Here is a 25,077-nt window from a genome sequence, read left to right on the forward strand (position 1 = left end):
TGTGACACAACTGACAAAATACTGACTTAACTTGCTGCAGCTGACTCGAAACAGCTGTGCTCATCTTCCTTCAGATTTAAGTGACACATCAAAGGAAGTCTGCTCCTAAGATAGAGCAGGTGCTTGCACCACAAGCTGCAGCTACCTGGGTGCTGGAAGAGCTGAAAGCATCCAACCTCTGCGTTCTGGGCCTAGGAGTTTATTTCCAAACTGCTGTGTAAGTGGTGGCTGCTGTCTGTGTAATTCTGAGTCACAGCACGAATGACTGAAATGTTACTACATGGTAATTCCAGAGCTGTGATGAGCAATACTCCTACCCATGGCGCACATGACTTGGATTATCTGCTTTGGGGACTTAAAAGCAGTTTTAAAGTAATCCTTTGATTAAACTGTTCTCTAAATTAACTTACCTAATGTCAACTTCTGCTTAAGTGGATGTCTGTGTGTAGTGGATCTTTGTACCACTTCAAATTAGTGGGGAAGTTTTAGTTGAAATGTAATGGAACCTGGTAATCTGTGCATTAATTGGCTCGTGCTGTTGGTTATGATTTCAGAGGAGCTAGGCGAGTTCTAGCTCTTAGTGAACTTCCATTCCCTTGGTAGTGATGCGAGTCCAGAATTATGCACGTAGCCACACTCTCTGAGGATTTTCTGCATGCTTTCCTGAAGCCTGCCTGACCTTAATATTTGGATTCTTCTTAACAGTATTTCAGAATGTCAGAGCTCTGTGCCAGACTGCTCTTGTGGGTCTTCTATTACTGAAGACAAAACTAGCGAGGTTCTCCTAACTTCTGTCTGCCTCGGGGTTCTCAGCCCCCCCTCCTTCCTGCTTGTTTTGGGGCCTCCTCCTGGTGTTAACCTGTTGAGGGCAGGAAAACCCTTGCTTCTGGGTGGACCACTACCCAGATTCCAGCCTCCTGATGCATCTCCTGTATCTCCCATGTTCCAGGAGATCTTTGTTCTGGCTTGATAGGAAAGAGTATGTGCCTAACTGATAATTGGAGGTAGAATTAAAATAGCAGCCATTGTGATTGTCTCTGTCTCAGCTTATCTAATCCTTCAGGATATTAAGAGTTGTTATAAGTAAGAAGTGATGTCATGTTAGCACCCAGTCATTCCTGTGCTGCTCCAAATTAACGCATAGTAAACAGTCGTCTGGCTGATTAATGCCACCATGGGTGCTTATGCCTCACAGCTGCGGTATGTCCAATTTGTGCCTGTTTTGAAAATGAGGTTGCATTCTTTGAATTTTTTTTTTTTTTTTTACCTGCTGCTTGTTGTTTGACTTTCTCTAATCTTGGTGATGAATATCTGATGTGATGGCTGTCACATGAAAGGCTTGTTTTAACAGGTAGCTTGCTCTTCAGTGGGAAAATGGCTGGCTGCTTGATTACTGTTGGAAAAAAACAACATAGGAAACCTCAGGTTCTGTGAGGAAGTAGGCTGGTGCTTAAAAAAAAACAACACCTGCTTCAGAGAATCTTTTCAGAGGTGTTTTGGAGGGCTTAGGGTAAAGCAGAAATGGGTAAGACTCAACAACTAGTGTATTCTTGGCACTGTGTTTTGTGGTTTCCAGAGCTTTTGTTGATGATTTTGCAATTTGCATGTCACTGCAGTCCAAAAGCAAAGCAAATTGACAATTGACTGCAACTTTACAGACTGAAACCAAAGATCTTGGTTAACCTGTTTTAAAGATCGTGACGCTTAAATTCTTTTCAAGCAGATCTTGGCTACTGTAAACTGAAAAAGCAGCATGTACTTTCTGTGTTGATTTTCGTCTAGATAGGAAAACTTACAACCATGAGGTTCTTCAGCATGTTTCAAGGTTGAAAAGGAAGGAGATTGGAGCAATCTTGTGTGCTGATGGCTGAGATCTGCTCAAGCACTCTTGCACAGCAAGACCATTACCAGATCCTGGTTAGAGGCTGTGTTTTGTGAAGGATTCTCTCCAGTCTGCAGTTGGGAATAGGGAAGGATTTATCTGAGTGATTCTGCAGTGGGGAAGAAAAACATTTAAGCTGGAAAAATATTAAGAGTTTATGCTCCTGTCGCGAACCAGTGCTTGTGACCTTTGTATGGAAGTAATGAGATGAAAAACCTGAGGATGAACGTTTGCCTTTAACACCAGGTTATATTTGCTGCTGTAGTAGGCTCCATGCATCTTTCAGTTTCTTGTAAAGACTCAAGTTCTTCTTGTTTGAAACCAGTAAAGAGGTATCAAGAACAAAATACTTCATATAGGGTAACATAAAAACACTAAATTCTTCAAACAACAGTTAGCTGACTGTTGGGTTTAACTTTGGGCCATGGTTTTGTTGACAGATAAGGGTGTTGCAGAACACAGTGCGGTCACTGGTTCAGAGGTGAGCGACGCTTCGCGCTGTTAGTTTCAGATCTGGCATCACAGTGTGAACTTTGGCCTTGCTTTTCATGAACACTGCGCACAGGGAAGGGGTCCTGGAGTGTCTGCAGAACGTGCTACTACTACACAGACAACTGTAGAAACTAAATTTTTAAATTATATACATATGGCTGATTCTACTCTTCCTGTATTTCAGCTGGGGTATACCAGGGTGAATTTGGAACATTTACAGCAAACAGTAGTAAAATAAATTGAGACGCCCTAGACCCCTAGCACCAGGATTTTGTTCAAGGTGACAGTTTCACAGCTGTACCATCTCTTCTGCTCCTATTTTTGGTGCAAAATTTAGCAGTGTTCTCTGTTGGCAGCTGGAGTGCTGTGAAACCAGCCTCTGAACAAACTGGATACGACTCACAAATTTTGTGTGTTCTTTTTAAATGCCCAACCCTCCTTGCAGAAGGAAATGAAATTACAAATTCCTCCTTACATAATTTTTGCCATCTTCCCTTTTATGCATCTTTCAGTTTTATGAGGTGCCAAGTACTGAAGGATTTGATCCCAAGAAACCCTAAATAGCACAGCAAGCTTAGGTGACTTTAAGGTTCCGAATTCATGTGGTCATTACAGGGAAGAACCGGCCCTTAACTATTAATTTTGCTGTTTATTTTTGAAGTCATGGTGCCAGCTCATTGTGTGGTTAAACATCACATACTGTTAAAGCTTGCTTCTCTTTGTTTCCAAATATTCTAACCCTTAAAAGGTCTGAGTGATTTTGTGGTCGGATCTTGGATTAGGTCAAGTTAGGGGCTGGGAGGCTGCAGGAGGTGGCTGAGGACAGACGTGGGGGGCATTTGGTTGCTGGTCCTCTTGCTGATCAGTGAGACGTTTGGCTGTTTTGCTGCTCACTTTGGTTTTTCAAGCCTATTTGCAAAATAAGTAAGTCAGGTTCAGAACAGAGGCAGCCTATGCAGCATTCTACTCGTGAAATTACTCTTTCCTCTCTGCTTCTTGGAAATCTTGGACATTCAGAGAGGGTGGAGCACATGTAGATGCCCCTGGCTTGGTCTCTGGAATGAAGCACAGTTGAGTTTGTTTACCCCTATGGCCTGGTGGAAGAGAGGAACGTTGGCAGCTGCTCCAGTGAGATCCTAAAACTTACTGTTCAGAGTTCTTGTTGTTACATTTTCCAAGGTGCGTGTTTAAGCAGTAGAGGCTGATAAGCTCATCTTCCTCAACCTTTTAATTTGGGTGACACCAGTTAGAGCATACGTACAGCAGGAAGCATTTATTTTGTCTCTGCAGTTAGAATGACTGGAACATACAGGACTTGTACTCTCTGAGGGTATTTAAAACAAACTCCTGGGTAAATAGCTCATTAACTTCCAGCTTTTTGTAGTAGGACTTACCCTGCCCTTGTAGGGCTCTGTTTTACTTAGGTGGTACAGACTTCAGAGCTCCAGGCTCTCATTATCAGGTGTTTTGAGTAGGAAGGCTGAAGTACCACTGAAGCTAAGTGGGAGCATCTGGCTTCTTGTGACAGCTGGATGTTTGCGCTGGGAGCAGTGCTTAACTGCCTCCAACCAAAGGAAAGTGACGGCACTCAGCTGAGGCAGTCTGGAAGGTTTTCTTTGGTGGTAAACACAGTTTTTCACAATAAACTAAGTAATTCCCACCCAGCACAAAGTCTAAACACTCTTCTGTAGCAGTGCAGTCCGTCACTAGGTGATAAGGCTGACCTGAGGCCTCCACCCCATGGCTGCAGTGCATGAGCCACAGCCTGGGGGCCAGTTTATCAACGTAGGGCAGACGCTGTGCTGGAGGGAAAGGCGGCTTCCCCCCTTGGTTCTGAAGGCTAAAATGGGCAGTGTAGCTCTCGAAGGGGAAAGAAAAGTCTCCTTTCTTACTGGTAGATACTGGTAGTACTGCCTCTACTGGTCTGCTCATTGATGCAGCGTCGTGGACTGGAGAGCTGTTAAATAAGCAGTGCTTCCATGCTCTCAGCCAATAGTTATTCTCACACAGCTGTTTCTTTTGCTTGTGTAGAATACAAATCATCAGCAAAGAGAAAAAAGATGGTGTGTGGATTTTACTGCCTTCCTCCAGTGTGTGTAAACACCATATTCTTATTTGGCCTTTGTTGATACACATTCCCCACAGCTAAGCTAGCTAGTACTTACCCTCACTACAGAAAGGGAATGATTCAAAGCTTGCTTTTGCTCTTCTCAGAGAATATAATGCTGTATCTTCAGCAGTATTGTCACTTTCTCTGCTTCAAGATCAAGTTTTTTAGGGTGCTAGGACTGGTTCTGCTTTGAAGGACATGCAGCAGATGCCAAGCACAGGAGCTTATTGTCTCCCTTAGCATACTTAAATCTGTACTTCAAGGATGTGGAAGGCATTTTACACTGATGATTCAAAGCCTATCAGATCATGAGCAAGTTAATAACGCTGCTTCATCACTTCTGCAGCTGACACATCCCCTGTTCTCATTTTGGCTTGGCATCCTGAATTATATCAGGGTAGCGTTAAGTATTGCACAAAGATGATTACACTGGCACGCCAGTACAGTATCTGGAACACGAGCAGCAATAGAGCAGTACATTACAATATGGAGGCAGAGTGTTAAAAACAACATTGTTATTGAAGTTCCTCCAGGCACTGGGAATGCATCTCAGCATTCAGTCATCCTTGACTTGGACTCAGCATGCTAAGTTAGTTAAGACTAGTTTAGTGGGAACACTGCCATTGCCCAATGTTACAAAGAACAGCTTTATTAAGGTTCTGGTGGCACATTAACAGCCTCCCCATGTCAACCTTGCCACGTGATCAGTTTTCTGCTTACTAGGCTTTATGAAACCCAGGAGTTCCAGCTCAGAAACGGCTCGAATAAAACGAGCGCTGGACATGTCAGTCAAGGAAACTGAATACACTTCTAATGACGATAATCAACAGGGACACCACCATCTCTCAGGGGAAGATTGCTAAGTTATGGTTAGCATAGATTACACAAAGCATTGTGTTGCACACTAAAATTGTTGGAAAAGGGCAGAGCATGCCTGGCCTACAGAAGCACAAATAATCTATTTCTTTTTGCTACCTGAAAACAATGTGGCAACAAAGGAAGCCTGTCTCTCAGAAGAATTTCCACTTTTAGGTCCATTAACAAGCAAACAGGTAGATACTTGCATGGAGATTTAAGGGGGGGGAGGGTCATAAAACAGCAGAGGTATAGTGGTATAGTATCACCATGTACACATACTCTGTAGTTAAGTCTCTTGTACAGCTGCTCACCCCTGTGGCAGCACTACTACTGTATCCATGAGTTTTGGTTCCAGTGCTCATCCTTCAGATCCTCTTAAGTGAGATCTGCAGAATCAGGATGGATGTTTTGTGCAGACTAGGAGCCTCAGCTCTGAGGTACCAGAACTCATGGTTTCTGCAGATACTGCTTCATAAGCATTTCCTCTGCTCATGATTCAATTGTTCCCATAATAATAAACTACCAACTCTTTCCATCTCCTCTCTAGGTCACAACTGTCCTCTCTCTTCCTCAGTAATGCTCTCCCCCTGTATAAGCAGATGTACCAACTCTCAGATGTACCAACTCTCAGATCAGAGAGCTCAGAACAGCTGCTTCATCTTGTTTCAAGGTCTGTTGCTTCTCTTTCAGATCCAAAATGTTCCTCTGGACAAAAGCTGCTCCCTTACCTCACCACCCCCAGCCCAGCTATTTCACAGGATCCGTTTCTGTGACTTTGCACATAAAGTACATAAGGACTGCTTGAACCACTTGTCTTACTTTTCCTGGAATTAGTTATCAATGCACAAAAAGCTGCATTTTAAAAATCTTGGTTCGCTAATCCCATGAGCATTTGAATGTCAAATAAGTTTAAGACCGAAGTGAGAAAGGATACTGGATAACATCATCCACCTGGTCTGAGGAAGGTGCATCTGCATTTGGTCCCTCAACTGCCGTCACCACAGTTGAGAAAGCCTAGAAAGGGAAAAGCAGCACAGTTTTAACACATTTCATGAACAGGCAGAGCTGCATATAAAACAACAAGCTCTGAGCTGATCACTGTCACTCAGGGGGAATGAGATCTCAGAATGGTAACTCTGACGATGTCAGTTTCACAGCAATCCAGAGAGCAAGCAAGGTTACATATTACCAGGGAAGGAACACAGAACGAGAGAACGTGACTCCCTGAACTCATGACTACATTTTAAATTCTAAATACACTTCTGGTTCCTGACCCATTCTCAGAAAAAAATACAGGAAGCGAGACTGTAAACCATCTGGAAAAATTAAGCTGGCTGTAGAGAGATCTATAAAACTGAGTGACATGAGGAGGCTGGACAGGGACATGAGGTCCACTTTCTCTTCCAATACAGACAGAAGGCAGCAGCAAATGAAGCACATTCAGATCAAGTAAGAGGAGTGTTCTGCGCACTGCATGTAGCTAAGCTGAACAATTCTGTCCCACAAGCTGCTGTGGTTCCTGAAAACTTGCACTGCTAATGTAATCCAGTTAGACTTAACAAAATACAGAGAAAACAGTCCAGATTAGGAAATAGTAGAACTAAAACATGGCTGTTGGGAAGTATTCGGAGAATGGATCATACTGATGCACATTCTCTTCTTATACTTCCTTTTGGCCATGGTATGAGACAGGCTATCAAGCTTGAAGCTTTGCTCTTCCCTAGCGTAAGCATTCTGCCCCAAAGCCCCACGCTTCAGCGATAGCACTTCCCTGTTTCCCTCAAAGTGTCACTTAAAGGGGAGAAAGGTAGCTTTGTGAAGCGTAACGTCTGATCTGCAAACATGAAACAAGAATTTCATCACAGAGTAACAATGCTGGAAATAAATGATTCACAGCAGTCAGGAGGGAGGACTCAGCGGGCTGGTGATCTGGAGACACCGTGTTCTTGTGCAGGAGGGACTGAGGCAGGCAATGAGTTCGTTGTTGAGGGGCACAACAGAAAAGCAGACGCACAGCAGAAAGGTAAATCAGGAAAATACTGAGAGCAGCTGGAGGCACTGCTATAATCGTTACGTACCTCTAACCAATCAACGAGATTGATTAATCTGCCGCATTCCAAATGAAGCTTGTAGACTATGCATATGTCAGGGGCTTTGTTAGAAATGCTTCCTCCATCACTTCTCAAAGCTTGACTCTGTTGAAAGACAAAGGCAGTAACCTCAATCAGTTTTTAATCCTCAACAATCTATAAGGCTGGATATAACACTACCAGGAAATTCGCATGGTAGGTATTTTAACCAAATGTTTACTGTTTGTGTGTTTAGTGCTAAGCTGATGGTGCAAAGAAATGAACAGAACAAAAACAACAAAACATTTAAAAAACAACTCTCCTAGCTACTTCACTCCTTGTGTTCCTTCTACTATCTTTTCCACTTATACGTTCTCTGTTCAGATGATTATCTGCTTGGGCTTTTTCCTGTTTCTCTAGAGAGAAATAAACTGTTCCATGGATTCAGGAAAAGAAACCTATCACGATTAATCTCAGGCCTTACTATGTAAGGCCCTCTTCCTCCCTCAGAAAGGAAAGTCTTAGCAAAAATCTGTCAAGTGGGCTAAAAAAACAAAATTGTTTCTTTCATCTCAGAGTTTTATCTTTGAAATGTACCAATCATTTCTCTAGCTTGAAACTCAACACCTATAAAGGCAAAGTCTGATTTCTCACAAACTGTTCTATATGTCAGGAAATCCAGGTCATCAGCACCAAACCATTTACTTTGTAAGTAAAAGAAAAACAAAACCCAAAAACCACTAGAGCTAGAAGAAAGTCTCTGCATGGCTGCAGAAATTTATGACATTTCACCTCAGTTCATAATTTTATTCACTTTTCAGTCTCACATACTCTAAAAAGCCAGCTCCTCTAATAAAACAACTACGGATCATTCCTTTCAGTTCCTAAAATTTTTTGCTAAAATGCTCTTATATGGCAGTAAAAATACGCCAGCACACATGCCAGACTTGGGAAGTCTATAAAGCCCTAGCACAGATAGCTTCATAAATAAAAGCTTTTCAAGATAGGAAAGAAGGTTGGGCAAAACCCAAAACTTTCCTCAGGAATCTTTAGCTTATGTTTTATCTATCTCAGTTCCTGCAATTTGTGAGGCTCAGATTCCATATGGACTCCAGCACTTAGGAGACTTTTCACAATTTTCAGAAAGCCTAACAAATTTCAAGTTTATGTATTCTGTACAAAGAACACAAAAGCACAGGTTAATGACGTTAATTAGGTATCAGTTCCACCCAGATCGTCTCCAGATAAATTCAGGGACATGGCTAAATCCTCACAATGTTGAAACCCAACATCAATTTACTCGACTAATTCAGGAGCATACTGTCACAGTTTCAGTAAAGGAATCACAGAATCATTAGGGTTGGAAAAGACCTCTCAGATCATCCAGTCCAACCCTATTACTGTGTTACCAACTAGCAGAGGTGCAGTTACACCTTCTGGGTGATCTAGTGGCTCACCACTACCCACAGGGGTTGCCCTACACTTCTTTCCTCTCTGCTACCGCTCTGAACTGCGTGGCTTCCTACCACTCACCTTGGTGCTAAATCTGGTGCTGCTGGACACTTTGTACTAAATTCTAATCTTTCAGATTTTGTTTTTAATACCAGCCTAATAACTTGTCAGTTCAAAACCCGAATTGGCTTAGGAGAGCATCCAGCAAGCACCAGAGCAGATCTACAAGGAAGAAAGGGAGAGGGACCGGGACCATGCCCTTCTCTTCCATGGAAGCAAGATGCCAGAGCTGCCCAAGACACAGCAAGGTGCCTCAACCTAACAATTCCTCCTTTTTAAGGCCTGATCAGTTACCAAAACCAAGGGGGATACAACTGCTGGAACAACTGCATTCTCCTGGAACAGGCTCATCTGTAAAAATTAATACATAGCTAAAACTCACACAAGCATCTTTACCATGAGGGAGCTGCTGCTGTGGGCAGGGAAACCTCAACTCCCTGAGGCTGCAGCAGGGCTTATTCCATGAGATCAATGTGAAAAAAACACCCTTTCTACCCCAAGGTCAAGAACAAAATTTGCTTGACCATCTAAACCCTGGAAAGATCCAAAAATTACATTTCCTTGAGCTGATACAACCCTAAGCAGTGACTTGCTGATATTCCAGGTTACAACTTGCTGTATTTTCATGGGATCAACAAAAACAGAACTGTACTTTTTTGTGTGCGCATTGTTTTTTCAGGCTAAGTATGCTCTTTGGTTCAGATTTAGCTAAATAAATAACTGGACTAGACTCCTCTAAGAAATGCATCACATTATTAATCATTTGCTAGTACTCCACTGAAGCAGATCCTTTCCTGTCCTACTCTTGTGGTAGGAACAGCTCTAGAGAACTTTGCTCTGTTCACATCCTGGGAAAATACAAGCCATACAGAAGTCATAGGTACAAGCAAGAAAAAATATTTGACTCACATGGGTTAAAATGCTAAGCAAGGTACTCAGCCAATACTGCTGCTACTAGAAACTATGTCAAAACCTTCGCAATTTAGTCAAACATCAAAAACATGTTGAAGTACGTCAAAGAACAAAGTGCAGGATGACAGAGGACTTTAAATCCTGTCAACTCAAAGAGAATACTCATTCAACACATCAGCAGCTAGATTTTGCTAGCTTGCCTAATCTTGACAGGTTTTTCTACAGCAGAAAAGTTGGTGATGTTCATATTGGGCTTCTTCAGGAGTAGCCCACTTGCTAATTGCCATTTTCACAAATAAGACCAAGCAATTTTAGAAAAAGTCCTGCACAGAGCAAAACCCTCATTCAAACAGGGGCACAGTGCCAACAAACTCAACACAAAGTGGGCTGTGGATTTCAAAGACTGATCTTTATTAAGCTTGGTTTCTGGTAATTAACTGTTGGCTCCGATTCAAGTACCACATAAACACACAGATACAGATATAACCAATGTCTCTTTCAAAGCTGTGATTATACTTTTTAAGAGAAATGTCAAGGCACAAGGATAACTCCAAGTAGCATATATATTCTATGTGCTATAATCAAGGATAAATCAGAGAAGTGTATGTTCACTCCTGCTCCAAATCGTGCGCTTCTCCTTTCTTTCCTTTCACAAGTCATTCCATGAATCTGATACATGAACCAACAGGGAAAAAGGCTATTTTTATTCTCTAGAAAAAGGTCAGGTTCGCTAACAGAATCAATGACAATGGGCTCAGAAAAGACAGGATGTCAATACACAACACATTTTAATTAATGTAAAAAGAAAAGGACTCCTTTAAATATGCTTGTATTTAAGCTATTGTAAATTTCCTCACTATGTCTTCACCTTACAGCAAGCCTACACAGTGAGGGCTCAGCACCAGCACTGCCAAGAAGGTCTCTGGAAAAAGCCCCCAACACTATTTCTTCCCTTGGACACAGTCCTCCCATTCATAATGGAGGACAAAATGACTTTTCTGCTACATCTGTAGAAGAAAAGATCACAACTAGAACAGGCTCTGGAAAACAGCCTTCCCATATAAAACTCTTTCCATAATCAGCCTCTTTATTTCAGCCAGCCAGATTCCCTAGCTCTTAGCAAAGTCCCCAGTTGCTTATCAACACTGACGTGCTGGTTCTCTGCAAAACATCTGAGTGTGTGCCAAGCTTCATGAAACAGCAAAACTAAGACTTTAACATCCTCATGTACAGCCTTCAGAAACTACTCCAGCTCTGCAAACAACTCACTTGTTTCTTACCTTCAGGTAGGAGTATGGGTTATTCAGAGCCGTGTGAAGTGCAACCCTTGGGGCAGCGTTCAAGTGCTCACGAAGAACGCTGGCTGTGTTGAAATACACTATCTCATGCAGCGTCTTGTGGCCTGCAGGAACAAGGTAATTTCTGAAAAAGCAACATGAGGTACAGGGTGAGGAAGGGAGATACAGGTTTTACCTTAAGGGAAAACAAAATAACTTTACTGCAGTCAGAGACTACAATAATGTATTTCAACCAGTACTGACAAATCTCTCCCCTAAAAAAGATGAACAGGACCGCAATCAATTTTTAAGCACAAAAGTCAATCGTTATCAACTCTACATCTGATGGATTTAACTCGGAATTCTAGCTGGGCCAGAGACAAACTGAAAAATAAGGGCATAAATGCTAACACCAGCTAGGTATTCTACTCCACAAATCTTACTGATCCATCTTGAGGCCATCTCTGTCTTCGTATTTGAAGCTTTTTTCTTGGCACAATCATACTTCTGTTAGCTTCTCTTCCCCCACCCATGCCACCACAGGCATTCAACCTGCCACCTGCCTTCAATAAGGCCGTACAGTTAACAAGTGCCTTCATCTCTTACCCCACACACCCCAAGCCTTGCCAATTTTCATCTACAAAGCTGCCTCCAACACCCTATTTGCTATGCCTTACTTGCCAAAAATTGCTAGGATATCACACTTGGCATCTATAGTTTCATAAATAGAACAGATCAGCAAAGATTGGAGTAAAAACTCTTGACTTTATTTCATAATGTACACCCAGCCCTTCCCTCAACTTCACTCTGTAGACAAAATAAGTTTGTCGGTTTATGTGCCAATTACTTCTAACCTATGGAAAAGAGGTTGTATTATTTTTTTTCAGAGTGCTCAAAGGAAGAATAAGAAGGGGGAAAAAATAGTGTGCTACATACCACAGGGACCAAGACATAATTTTGACAAGACTTATTCCCATGTTAACTTGTTAGCAAACTTTCTGTTGTAACTTATGATGCAAACTAATGCAGGAATATAAAATAGAGAAGCTCACCTTACAACACTGTCTATATAGTCAACAACTTCAAAACGAAGCATTTCAAACTTTGTCAGTTTCTTAGACCGCCTGGATTCCTTCAACTCCAACAAAGTCTTTAAAAAAGAAAAAGTGGTGCATAAAACTACCTGGGAAGTAATTATTCTCTGGAGAACACAATGTATATGTTGAACATGTATAATTAATTTTTACTGGCATGTCTTCACTAATGATGATCCTAACTGTGATCACACAGCTATTTTTATTTAAGCCAGTGTATTCAGTCCTCATATTTGTAGGAGTTAGGTTAATTCTTCAAGCCTCAAGCTTGAAGAAATATGGGTTAGGCAAAATGTAATTTACAAGTTCGACCCCAAAATACAAACTATTTTGCACTTTAAAATCCTGGTTTATGACATATTTCCTATTATTTTCTATTCATCAGGTAGGTCTGACATACATAATTGTTACTAATCATTCATTTTTAAGAAAAGCTACTTATATGTAACTGTTAGGCAGAGCTCCAGCTAGCAGGGAAGAGCTAACCATGGACAAATACATCTTAAGAAAATTCAGTGAATGAATTAGTCCGTAAAGCCTATGCAGGCCTGACCTTCTGAAGATGATAAAGGTCTGTCTTCTTCTGGAGCTCCTTTTGTGACGATACAGACTCATCTCGTTCTTGGCAAGCTTCTGCTACTAGAACAAAATGAATGTTTGGTATGTGGGGTAAACTTTTCCTCAATACCCCCCTAAGCCCTCTAGTTCAAGCAATGTGAGAAGCGTTGAGATACTTGTTCACAGACCCAAACACAGGCAGCTTTTGAGTCTTGCATTTGTAAGAGATTGTTAAAAAGGATTCTGCAGTGCAGCTTAACCAACAGTAATTAAGTAACTGAAGCAATGCACCCCTGAGCAAAGATCCAGCACTAGCTTTGAACATCACTTGAACTCCACTTCTGTCATTCTGGGTCATGCTCTCAACACTTGTGAGTTGGATGGATTAGTATGAGATAGTCCTGATGCTTAATGAGCGTTCAAAAAGTCAGACACTGCGTATTTATTTTATCTATTTGCAAAAAAAACACCAAATAGGAAATAAGTTCACCTACTAACCTCAGAACCTGCAACAAGAGCAGCAAATCAAAAGCCTGGTAAAGTATTTTGTTGTCCAGTTTTATTTTCCATCTTAATTTATAAACAAATTTTATTTTCATAGCCATATAGTTTGTTGATCAATTGCACCAATAAATAATAATTTTGGGCTTAAAAGCAAACAAACAAAACCTCCCAAGCCACAATCAATGCCAGGATGAGTGATAATTTCCAAATAAAAATCAAAATGTAACTAGATTTCCTGCTTTATTTATTAAGATGTTAGTAAAAGGGAGATTTCACCTACAGATCACAGGTAAAGCTCCAACCAGCAGTAGCAATCATGATCCATAAAAGCTTTCTGGTGACATACATAGAATGAGCTGATATATTTTACTGCCCTCTGAAGAGGTGTCAACATCATTAAAAATCATCACTGCAATTCTCTTAGTATGAGCAGAAAAGATCTAACAGAAAAAGGCAACAAAATTATCTTCTATAGTTGGTGTTTCAAAACACATCAGTGAATAGGGCAGGACTGCCGCCGGATGCCAAGTTTCAATGTTACAGAATCTTGATTTGATAAATATCTTGCAGTGCTGATCCATTTTTAGCAATTCTCAGTTCTGGAGAAAGAAAGCTGACTAGCTAAAACTACTAATTTCAATTTTTATTGAAAGTTATGAAAATGCTCAGGCCCACGGTATTGAGTAACTCTCCCCTAAAAGCTCAGAAACAGTACTAAGAACTGAACTGATCATTAAAACGTACATTTAAAAACAACCTCATTTTTTTCCTCTGGTTCACAGTTCTCAGACACTCAACGTCAACAGGATATGTATACAAACACACACTGCACAAGTCCTGGAAGACTTTTTCCCAGCGCATTTGCTAATATATTTGCCAATTCACTATTTCTTCTGAAAAAGTAAAAAAAAATCCCAAACTGATGCTATCAGAGCAATGCAAAAACAAAAAGGCTTTTAAAAGACCTCCATGTGAATGAGCAGCAGAGACTTAGTATCTAGCTCACTGGAATTTATCTACTATTTGTATTTAGTTAAATATTTCAAAACAGGGAACTTCCTCCCTCCACTGATACAGTTTACTTGAGGTATTTTCAAATCAAATCCTTCTGCTCAAAATAGACTGAACATGTTTTCCTTCCTCAAGCTTCATGTTTTGCTATTTTCCAATTCATTACGAAGTCTTGAGAAGATGGACTGTTTTTAAAAAACACACCACCACCACATTTTGGACTATCCATTCATCGTAAGGGCTCTGAGGGAGATTTGGGTACCTAGTATTTTTGGCAGACTTCTGAAAACTTCTGCTAAAGATCAACACTACCAGAAACATACAGGAAGAAGTCACCTAACTCAGCAATCTGTTCATTTAAGGCTCATTTTAAATCACCCCACTCTTGCTTTTTCATTATAGCTTAAATCCCTTTTGAAAACAAGTATCATTCATGGACTCATTAGACTTTCATTGTTTTAAAAACTTCTACGAATCAACATTTGAAATAAATACTGCCTTTTGTTGTTGTTGTTTTAAAGTTCTGCATGTCCCTGAATTCCTTTATTATTTTTTTCCATTTTGATTTGATTTATTCCCTCAAGGTAAAAGTCCTAATATTTTATCCAATACTTCTGGAAAGATTGCATTTTAAAGTGTTTCCCTTTAATTTTTCTTTTCCAAATTAGATGAACCTTCATGTTTTCCAATGTAGTTCAGATTCTTTAGTGCCAGTACCTTCAGCGACAAAGACATCCTCTTCAAAAGGATCACCACATTCCCATACCACAGCCCCAATATTACTATACTTTTTCACAAATGCAAGGCACAGACAAGCACCAGTTATTCTAAGCAAACCCCCGGTAAACCTTTGCATCACACATCTACTTTAATTAATATTAGACCGGTGACTTATCCCCTACCTGTCTAAGGGGAAGGTAGCAACGACAACAGACAATGACCTTGGTTTAGTATGCATAAAAGTGACCAGATGGTAAACACTTCACCTTCCAAAGGGAAACATGGGAAAGCACTTCTTCATGGCCCAAGGAAAGAACCCAATTTCTATTCCAGAAGAGTGCTGGAATACGTCATATTGCTGTTTCAGATTGAATACAGCCTCTGAAGGACAGAAAGCTGCTACTCATTTGCCTTACAAAAGCTTCTAATATGTCCTCGTACAGTGAATAATGACGTACAGGGGCTCGACAGGTTAGAGCACATCAGCAGGGCCAGGACAACTGGCAACGAGTGTCCTAGCTTTCATACGAATCTAACTGAAGGTGTGGGCAAAATAACATCTATACAGAATACAGAAATATCTAAATCTGGATTAAATACCTTGTCCGAAGCAAGCATGCTTCTACTTGTCTTTCAAAATCTGTTTTTACTTGTTAAATGTTTTTAATGATTGTAACATCTGGTAAAATGCTCAGAATACACACGACAGATTTAGTGAGTAATGTTTGCTGATCTGTCCAATTCCTTATCTTACATCACTCTTCAGTATTAGAAAAGCACGAACCACAAACCAATAAAACATAAATGGCATATTTGTGTCCGTGTATTTAAAAACAATTGTGAAATATTTGACAACTTGGTACAGTAAGAGGATATACCACAGAAAATGATGCCCATTTGTCCCATTATAGAACAGCTTCAATATAATCTGCAAAGGAACACATGATAATGTACACCCACCTTCTAGTTTCTGAAACTGGGTCAAGAACTCCTTCAACTTCTCTACTGTCTTATCAAACTCCTGTCCAGGAGATGACATAAGAATTTCCACACATTTTTGAAGCATGGTTACCAAATCACACTTATTCAACATCCTAAAAGACACAATTGTTGACACAGAACGATGAAATGTCTTTCAATGTCTTTAGCTGAAAAAAAAAAAAAAAAATTGAATAAAATCCTTTTAAAAGAGAAAGCCTCCAAGATTTCAACAATTCAGTCTTGCTGTAATTTTTCTTGCTGTCATTAAGAGAAACAAACAAACAAACCCACAACAATTCAATTTGGATAGATGTCCTTCAATTTTTTTCCTCTCTCCCCTTCTCCCAAGAATTGGCAAGGAAAGCTTTATTTCTACTCTACATAAAAGACTGACTAGGTACATGATTATAATTTTCTGATACGTATATATTCACACATCCAAAAAAATCCATTACTCTCTGTGACTCAGAATGAGTTCTCAAACTAGATTCAAATTACTGCCTTCTGTATTTAATTGGTATGAATCTAACCACTCCTAGAATCACAGATTCACTTAGGTAGGAACAGACCTCTTGAGCTCATCTAGTCCAACCTCCAGCCTAGCATTTACTTAGCTTTATTTATTTATTAGGGCATTTTATAAACGTCACCATTTCAACGCTCAGTTTCATTCACAACCTATCAAAGCAAGTTCCTGCAATATTCTTAAGTGAACTCCAGAATCAGTCACTGCCCCAAGCCAGTATCTTTTCACATGCATTCACATGACTTTTTTTCACGCAGCACAAGAGATTCCAATCAACACACCCAATGGTTCTGAACTATCTCACATTCATAATAGCTGTGGTTACTAACAGCCTTACTCAGCTTATTCTTGTGCTTTTGCTTTGTCTTTAAGAAGCACAAAACAACGATGCTAACAGTTTAAGGATTTCAGAAGACAGAGAAAACACAGATAAACAAAGAGACCATAACAAAGCAATGAAATGATGGGAGTAGGTCTCACGTCAGCTACCTAAACGTTGTCTCAGGGAATTTCAGGGATACATGAATAAGAGTCTAGGGTAGCTTTGTCGATGTCTGGAAGGGCAATTGCAATTCAGGCTGTAGTTTCTGATTGCCAGTAGATGTTTATCTCATTTATGGTTATGGATTTTTACAAGTCAACAGTTGCTTTCAGATACATTAATTTTGTATAGAAAAGGAGCAGGAGCTAACAAAAAGAAAGGATGACCTTGACCACAGAAGAGGAGAAAACATTTAATGTCTTACAGAGTATAATGATTAAACAAGACAGCCTTCTTCCAGTCATAAGAAAACACTGCAATAGTTAAGCACATAAAACGAAGAGCACACCACGATTTACAGATCTGTGAGTAGAAGCTCTTTTCCATTCATTTATTTTAGAAATATTATTCAGAAAGAACCTGCAAGTTCTAGGAGCGTCTTTGATACAGGAGCCTAGAGAAAAACTGACCTGGGCTATGAGGCTCCAACAACTGGCAAAAGGATGGTTATTACATATTGAGAAACAGAAAAGGATCCCTTTAAGCCTTTTTTGTGGCTGAGATTACTGCAAGGTATTCCCGGTATCAGAGAAAGCTAATAAGAAAGGAAGATCTCAGATCATCCAGAGACATCCAATGAATGTATCTTATTACTATACGAGTTATGAAAGAGAAGAAAGGAGCCAGGATGAAGCCCATAGAAAATCCCTCAGAATGCTGAAGCAAGGATCATCTGAAGGGGTAACAAGTGAACAACAAAATGACATGGAAGGGCAGGACCGTGATGAGCAGCAGTATGTGCCCAATGACATCAACGACTAGAAGGCAAAAGTAGAATACAGCATCAAGACAGAAGATAGGTCAGGTCATCCTCAAAAAGTTTTGTCACTTAAAATCCTGGCCAGATATCCAAACCAGTTGGCTCCCTAAAAATCAATGAAGCGAGACATACACCAACATCTCTTCATTATCTCTCTTCTGATTTGACTGATTACCTGCTAATACTCACACACTCTTCCCCTCTCCCCATGATATTTTCTGGGCTCTAGAGAACTAGCTTAACATAAAATAACTACTTTCCAGATTGCTAAAGTTAGATCACCTGAAACATTAGTTTTGAGGACAGCACTTCTGGCTGTATAGAAGGGATAAAAGCAGTCTAAGAAAAGGCTGAAGTAGACAAAACCAACTAACCAAAAAGCAAGAAAAAGGAACTCAGGGTAACTGAAAGCTCTTCCTTCAGACGTAATTTATGAAGAGCAAAAGTGAGATCATGTTGCAAATTGAGAAATAAGCTGATCAAAAAATTCTCAATTTTTACTGCCTAAATGAAAAGAGATGTGCTCCAGAAAATATCAAAAAGAATAACGGAAGGGTGAACATATGGAATATCAATAGGTGGCAGGGCCTCTGGGAAAACAGAGATATTAAAGAACAGTCAATAACTTCCATAGGCGAGCATAGGAAGGTAAGGGGGAGATTGTGAGTGGAAGCACAAAGATCACATTTTATCATTTTCTTCTAAAAGATAGCAGCACAATACTATGTAAAAAAAACAGAGATGAGAAAACAAGTGTAAAACAGAGAATGGAGTTAAAGAAAAAGCAGAAAAAAATACAATCACAGCTAGAATTCTAATTATTTTAAGGAATCATGTTGAATGAGCTGGGAAAATGACAGAATTCCTGAATTAGAAAAAACAAAATCATTTATGAAAGCAATAACCCTGATCACTGCTATTTTTATTCTACCTTTTATTTTCTACTTGGTATTATCTATTCTACCCTGAGCAGTGATATTTCTATCAGAACCTCCATACAGTGGGTGCCAGGATGAAGGAAAAAGCAGGAGGGAGATGAACTGGTAAGAATAAAGAGGGAGCAAGCCAGAATCTGATGAATTGAGAGGCAGAAGAATTCAGTGGAGGAAAACAAATTAAACATAGGAGGAGAAAAGGGAGAGGAAAAAATGACCATGAGTTACTAGAGATTACAGAATAGACAGTACAGGAAAGCACAATGACACATTTGTAGACACGGGCTGATAAGTGATTGAGCACTGTCAAGATTCGAGAGTCAGAAAAGAATTAAGAAGGAACGACTGCAGAGATGACAACTCAAGCAAGAAATCCTTTCAAAGGGATGAGAATAAAAATAGAGCAAAGTGGTGGTGTGGGAGAGAAACTCAGTATGTCGAAGGTACAGTGTGGAGAAAATGTTTCTTATGTGTATGAGCCCAGACAGCGATCCTTCACCCAACACTGACATGGTTTTTCTATTCAGTTTTACTGTCAGACATCAAACCTCACAAGGCCAGAGGCTCTTGAGGAGGCAGTTATGGTAACAAGTGTTGTATCAGCTCCTTGTGTGACAGAAACAATGCATTATTTGAATGAATGCAGCTATCAGGAAACAGTCATTTGCCATGATAAAGCATGTTTAGAAGTCAGTAGCTGCACCACTGCAACTGAAAGGTTTTCTATTATGAAAATTGCCTTAGGTGACTTTTCTATTTTAAACACTGATGGACAATGCAAATATAGGCTCTCCTAAAATCCTAAACGCAAAAAATTAGCACAATCCCTGCACAATCCATCAGCGCAAAAAATTAGCACAATCCCTGTACAAACTGGTAGACGTCTATGAAAAGGAAAAAAAGCAGTAAAATAAGAAATAAGAAAGCCTCAGCTACTCATTTGGAACAGATTCTCATTCTTCAGAATGGGTCACAATTTAGGCAAGCTAAAACAACTTTGTTGAACAACTGTTAACAAGAAGGCCTTCAAAAACACAGCACAATAATGTATTGAAAGAATTTCTAACACAATCATACTTTAGAAGACAAAGTCAACCGATGTTCTCATTCACACAAAGGCACCTTGATGGCTTTGGCATAATTACACAGGGCATAAGAGATTTTAGAATCTGGCTGAGTTTCACAGAAAACAGTAGGAACAGAAAATGAAAAAAGCCATTATACTTGCAAACAACCCCACAACTAGCTGCAAAGCTTCCAAACAGGTAGCATCCTCGGCTTTAAGTTCTAGTATAACAGATGACAGATATTCTATATGTGTACAGTGGTATTAAAACAAAATGGAAAGGAAATTCACCTTACTAGCTGAAGAAATGACTCATACTCCTCTGTCTCCCACACACGGTTTTCCAAACATGCACAGTGCAGCTCCCTGATCTGTTATGCAGAAGGTAAAGAAAGAATAACGTTTTTTTTTTGTTTGTTTGTTTGTTTTTTTTCTTTTTTTTTTTTTTTTAATCAAGCAAAGCAATGGGGAACTCCTACAACAATCTTTTCAAAGTAATATGTAAATCCTTTGGAGCTTGTTTCCCAGAGATGCAGAATGACCACAACAGAAAATGAGATTATTTAGTACCTTACACAACTAACTTGCCGGAGTCTGTATTTATCACTCTGTACCAGGTAACTGCAGAGACCAGAGAGGAACTTGAATCAAATGCCCTGGCTAAAACATCTCTTAAATTTCCAATACTGGATAGTTTACTCCAATTTTGTGGTTAGGGCCAGACTCTAATAACAGCGTGCAATAGACTGAGAACTAACAGACAAATGCACACGCACAGAATATATTTTTTTAGTGGAAGAAGAAATTGAGAAGGTAGATTTAATGACATTAGAGCAATATGGCTATTAAGAGCCATTATCACTGTTCCCTTGCTATCATTTTTTTTGTACAGGTTGTTAAAACTCAGTCTCATCCTCTGAATTTGGCTATTCTAGGTCGTAGAAGAGTACACATTGTCTGCAATACATACGGAGTGTTCCAGATGCAGGAAAGTCAACCTGCCAATTCTCTTGCTGATCTGTCCATCTGCCTCCTCCTACAAACTCCTTCCTGCTGACTGATGAAGTATCATCCCCACCACAAAAGAAAACACATGCTGTTCCTCTCTGCCCATAGCAAGAAAGAATCTGTCTCCATTTGAGAAGTAGAGGGCAAAACAGCAGAAGAGAAGATATAGAGAAAGAATAAATACTTGTTCAGGTGTCATACCATGAAACAAAACATGCTTCACTAAAATGGAGTAACAGTACCTCACCTGCTTGCCCAAAGGAAACTTTGGAAGAGCAGATGTGAAAACATGAAGACATCTCAGAACTGGAAAATAATTTTCATGGTAAACATTCAGGTCCTCCAGCAACTTCTGTACTGTTTCCTACAGTGACAGAATAATTGCTTTGTAAGTCATTCTGACATTCATTTGTTAGAACTCTAAGGAAGTACTTAAAATGACTCTGGGGTTTTGACATTCTGGTGTGCTGTGACTTAAATCCCCAATATTAAATTAAGACCACCATGCAGAAAAGTTTTATTTCAACAGTTTGCTGCAATCACACTGCATATTTTAAACTTCACTTTCCTCTTCCATCTCACTGAAGAGCTGTTATTGATTAGCATTATCATCTTATCATTTGCAACTATATTTAGCTGTCGTTTGGCATGCAATCTCACAATAAACAAGACTATACTTTTAATATGCACTGAGAAATTATATAGCTAAATTTATTCAAATCCTTATTATTTGCATTTTTATATTACAAACATGTTTTTAAAATGTATTTCTTACATGAAGGGTGGCTCCTGTTTTTACTAGCAAGTTATACATAAAAAGAAAGTTTCACAGAAAAATGTTCTAGAGTTGCTGCTTCTATGTGCTCTTAAGTAGGCTTGCTGAGTCAGAGATTGAGATCTTCAGAAAAAAATAAATAAATCATGTATTAGGAAAAAGAAATTATGAACTGCTGCTATTGAATTTACCAGATCGCACCTCATTATCACTGGCTTCCCTTGGAAGGATATGCAAGGCTTCTGGAAAATCCTACTAGAAATTTCTGGTAGCTGTATTTAAGTATTTTAGGCTCGTAACATTTAAGTTCACGAATCAAGAAATCTTCTCTCATCTGACTTCAGTCGAAGATCAAAAGAGAAAAACAGGGCTGTCTACATTTTTAGTACCATTTGAATCAACTCTGAATATACTATTCCAAATGGAGAGGAAAAGAAACACAAAGCAACAAAAACAGAACAAAGAAAAAAAAACACACACCCAAGCCACTGAAATTCACTACAGTTAAGCTGAAAATATGGATATCAAACATAAAACAATAACAAAAAACTACAACAATAACAAAAAAAAGTTACGTGCTACTGGCAATATAAGGAAGATTCAAGTGGAAAGATGTAAATATCATACTGCAGGCTGAAAGTAACAAAGACACTTGGTGCTGCAGAGAGCTTTCCAACGTTAAAAAAAAGGTCCAAGATGATAAAAAGCATTAAGATGTTTCTCTCCATAGACTTTTTATGTATTAAAATTTAAGGGTCATTGGTTTAACAATTATTTAAACGTCTTTCCAAGTCATTCCAAGTCTCTAAGACAGACATTTATAAGTTTGTATTTATATTCTAAGCAGAGTCATTAAAAGAAAAAAAATCTTCACCATAAAAAAAGCTGAGAGAAGGAAACAAGTTCTGTTTAATGCTGCTAAATCAATCTTATTCCCTCAACTGAGAGGATTATAGCATCTATACTTCCCTCATCTGGTTTCTCAGATCAAAACAGATGAGGTTACGTAAATTAAAATGCAGTAAGACTATGCATTTTGCCAAGTAACAGAGTGGAAAGACAGTCTGTTTCGCCCCTCATTTCTGTTTTAGAGGTTGAAAACATTATGGGAAGGCCATGCAACATTCTTTCCATATAGATCGACATATTTACATAATTTCAAATGAAATTTGCCATGAAAACTTTCAGACAACATTGTAATTATTTAGGATGTAAAACTGCCACAAGAAAATGCATTTAAACACAGATTATTTAAAATTATTTTAAATAGGTGGAACTCCTCCCTAAATTACTAAGAAAAAGTGGTAACAGCAGATAGCGGTTGGAAAGCAGCTAACATGGAAAGCAAATATCAGCTGATGTGGGATATTGCAAGTTTGGTTGATAAGCCTGAATGGCAAGTTTACCTAGTCCTGAACGTGAACAGTAAATTTATATGAAGTACAACCATAGCATCCTTGAAAGTATTTCCAAAGTTAGGAATGATATTGTAGGTCAAGAACACATACAGGCATACAGAACAAATCTATGCAAAAGCTTATCAGTGCAAAGTTTTTCCTTCCCAAGCAGGTAACACTACCAGCCTGGCAACGCAGTAACAGTCCTACCGCTATAGCAGAGATTAGAACTAGCGCCTTAAGGTACAATTGGTTGGAAGCATCATACGCATGTAAGCACAAGAATTCCAGCTGTTTTTTCCCCCAAACTTCCATGGTGGAGTGGACTTACAGAATAATGGGTACATTATACTTATTAAACATACTGATAGATATTAAAATTCAAAGTAGCAGCCCATTAAGTGGTGTTTGTTTAAAGCAACAGCCACTATTGCTCATTCCCACTCCTTCCTTCTTTTGTTCCTGTTATTTCAGCAGAAAGATTTATGTACCTGCAGAGAGAATGGGCTGGGGAAATTGTTCTGCAGAAACAAACCAGCAGAAAAAAATCCACATTTTTTTTTTGTTTTGTTTTGTTTTTTTTTGGTCAGGTTACTTTAAGTTGGATTGTTTCTCGGATTATATTCATAGTGCAGCCATGCAAGCTGTTGTGCCAGCACATCTGCTGAGGTATGAATAAACAGCATGGAAACAGCAATAGCTTAAGCTATTTTTGACACTGAAGACTAAGGATCATAAAATCCCATATAAATCATCTCTAGCCTTGACTACTTGAATCGCAATGCACTCACAAATTTGTCTGCTCTCTTCCAACCATTAACAATGTTCTTCACATCTGATAAAGTTCTTACAGTCCAGGAAGACCTGCTAGGATACATTAATAGAATCATAGAACAGTTTGGGCTGGAAGGGACCTTGAAGATCATCTAGTTCCAACCCCCCTGCCATAGGCAGGGACACCTCCCATTAAATCAGGTTGTTCACATAATAACAGGTTTCTCTCTGGTCGTACCATTTCCCTGACAGGTTAGCTATGCATCTACAGGGAGCAGTTCAGCTAATGCAAATTAAAAACGCATTTTTCTTTCACTGTGTGATGAATTCCTAAAGTGCTCACAATAGCAGTACCCTGATTTTAATCACTTGACAAACCTCCAGATAAGCATACAGAAACATAAAGTTTTAATCCTGTACAACATCTAGTGTGAATGTACACCTTGAGAGCCAGTCTGCCCCACTGGATTCAGTCAGAGACTATGGAAGGGTAAGAGCTGATGAAGTAACCTCTAAGATCACTTACTCATTCTTCAACCATTGCACTGTCCGTCTGAGTAAGCATTAAAAGACCAGGCCATAAATAAACCTTGCAACCTTCTTTTTAAGCACTTTTATTTCTATACATAGCTAAAAGGTGATGTAAGAAAAGCTGTGCAGCTTTATATAAAGGTATATGCAGCAAGCCTAGAGATTTGGAATTTTGACTAGCGGATTCTCATTCTCCATTACTGGATATGAAGCACAGTATGCACTGTACAGAAAATGTTATACAGATCTGTACATCTTAATCGTGTAATTTATTATCTTCCACATAAGCCAATACATTTGGAGAGTTACTTTTGCTCTCCAAAGGCATTCTTAAAATTTTACCTTTAAAAAATTGTCTGTTGTCAGCAGTGCAATCTGCTTCTCTGATGTTTGATTTTCCACGTACCTGGATGGCAAGGAAAAACAGGAACACAAAAATTATGATGTAAACTGTGCTTAAAAGGTTATAAGGTTAAAAATTTCAAAATGTTTATGCTAATATAAGGATTTACTTGAAAAGATTCAAAAAGGGATAGCCATATCCCAGCAAGTTGAAAAGCCACAGCTAAACCCTAGAGATTATGCTCCATATCAGCTTAACAAGTTGAGAACTGATTTATGGTTATTTGTCATAATAGCTTGTTTCTGTATTAAGTACAAGAGGGAAAAAAAAGTTCAAGTGATGCAACAGATTGCAAACCACAGAAGCTGTACTTTCCATACCAGATGATAAAGGGTTCCTGAAAATATTTAGAACTGTCCTCCTTTTGATGAATTTACCTTT

The 25,077-nt window shown here is 39.3% G+C and overlaps 1 protein-coding gene across 4 annotated transcripts in view; it reads right to left on the reverse strand.

Annotated features, from left to right (window-relative positions):
• Nucleotides 1-5,107: 5,107 nt before the first annotated feature.
• The window catches only part of ORC3 (origin recognition complex subunit 3), a 37,367-nt gene continuing 17,397 nt past the window's right edge, over nt 5,108-25,077 (reverse strand). For 2 of the 4 annotated variants that reach the window (XM_035320092.1, XM_035320090.1), the window contains 10 exons: nt 24,636-24,699; nt 21,064-21,180; nt 20,100-20,179; nt 15,960-16,093; nt 12,760-12,845; nt 12,165-12,262; nt 11,116-11,257; nt 7,421-7,537; nt 6,277-6,356; nt 5,108-5,260 (listed from right to left, as the gene is read on the reverse strand). In XM_035320092.1, the coding sequence (XP_035175983.1) occupies nt 5,155-5,260; nt 6,277-6,356; nt 7,421-7,537; nt 11,116-11,257; nt 12,165-12,262; nt 12,760-12,845; nt 15,960-16,093; nt 20,100-20,179; nt 21,064-21,180; nt 24,636-24,699 (1,024 nt within the window). In that variant the 3' untranslated portion in view covers nt 5,108-5,154. Of the gene's footprint in view, nt 5,261-6,276; nt 6,357-7,420; nt 7,538-11,115; nt 11,258-12,164; nt 12,263-12,759; nt 12,846-15,959; nt 16,094-20,099; nt 20,180-21,063; nt 21,181-24,635; nt 24,700-25,077 lie in introns of those variants that run through there. The other 2 variants (XM_035320091.1, XM_035320093.1) reach the window with 2 other exon arrangements.

The sequence above is a fragment of the Oxyura jamaicensis genome, chromosome 3 (assembly GCF_011077185.1).
Source record: "Oxyura jamaicensis isolate SHBP4307 breed ruddy duck chromosome 3, BPBGC_Ojam_1.0, whole genome shotgun sequence".
NCBI lineage: Eukaryota > Metazoa > Chordata > Aves > Anseriformes > Anatidae > Oxyura > Oxyura jamaicensis.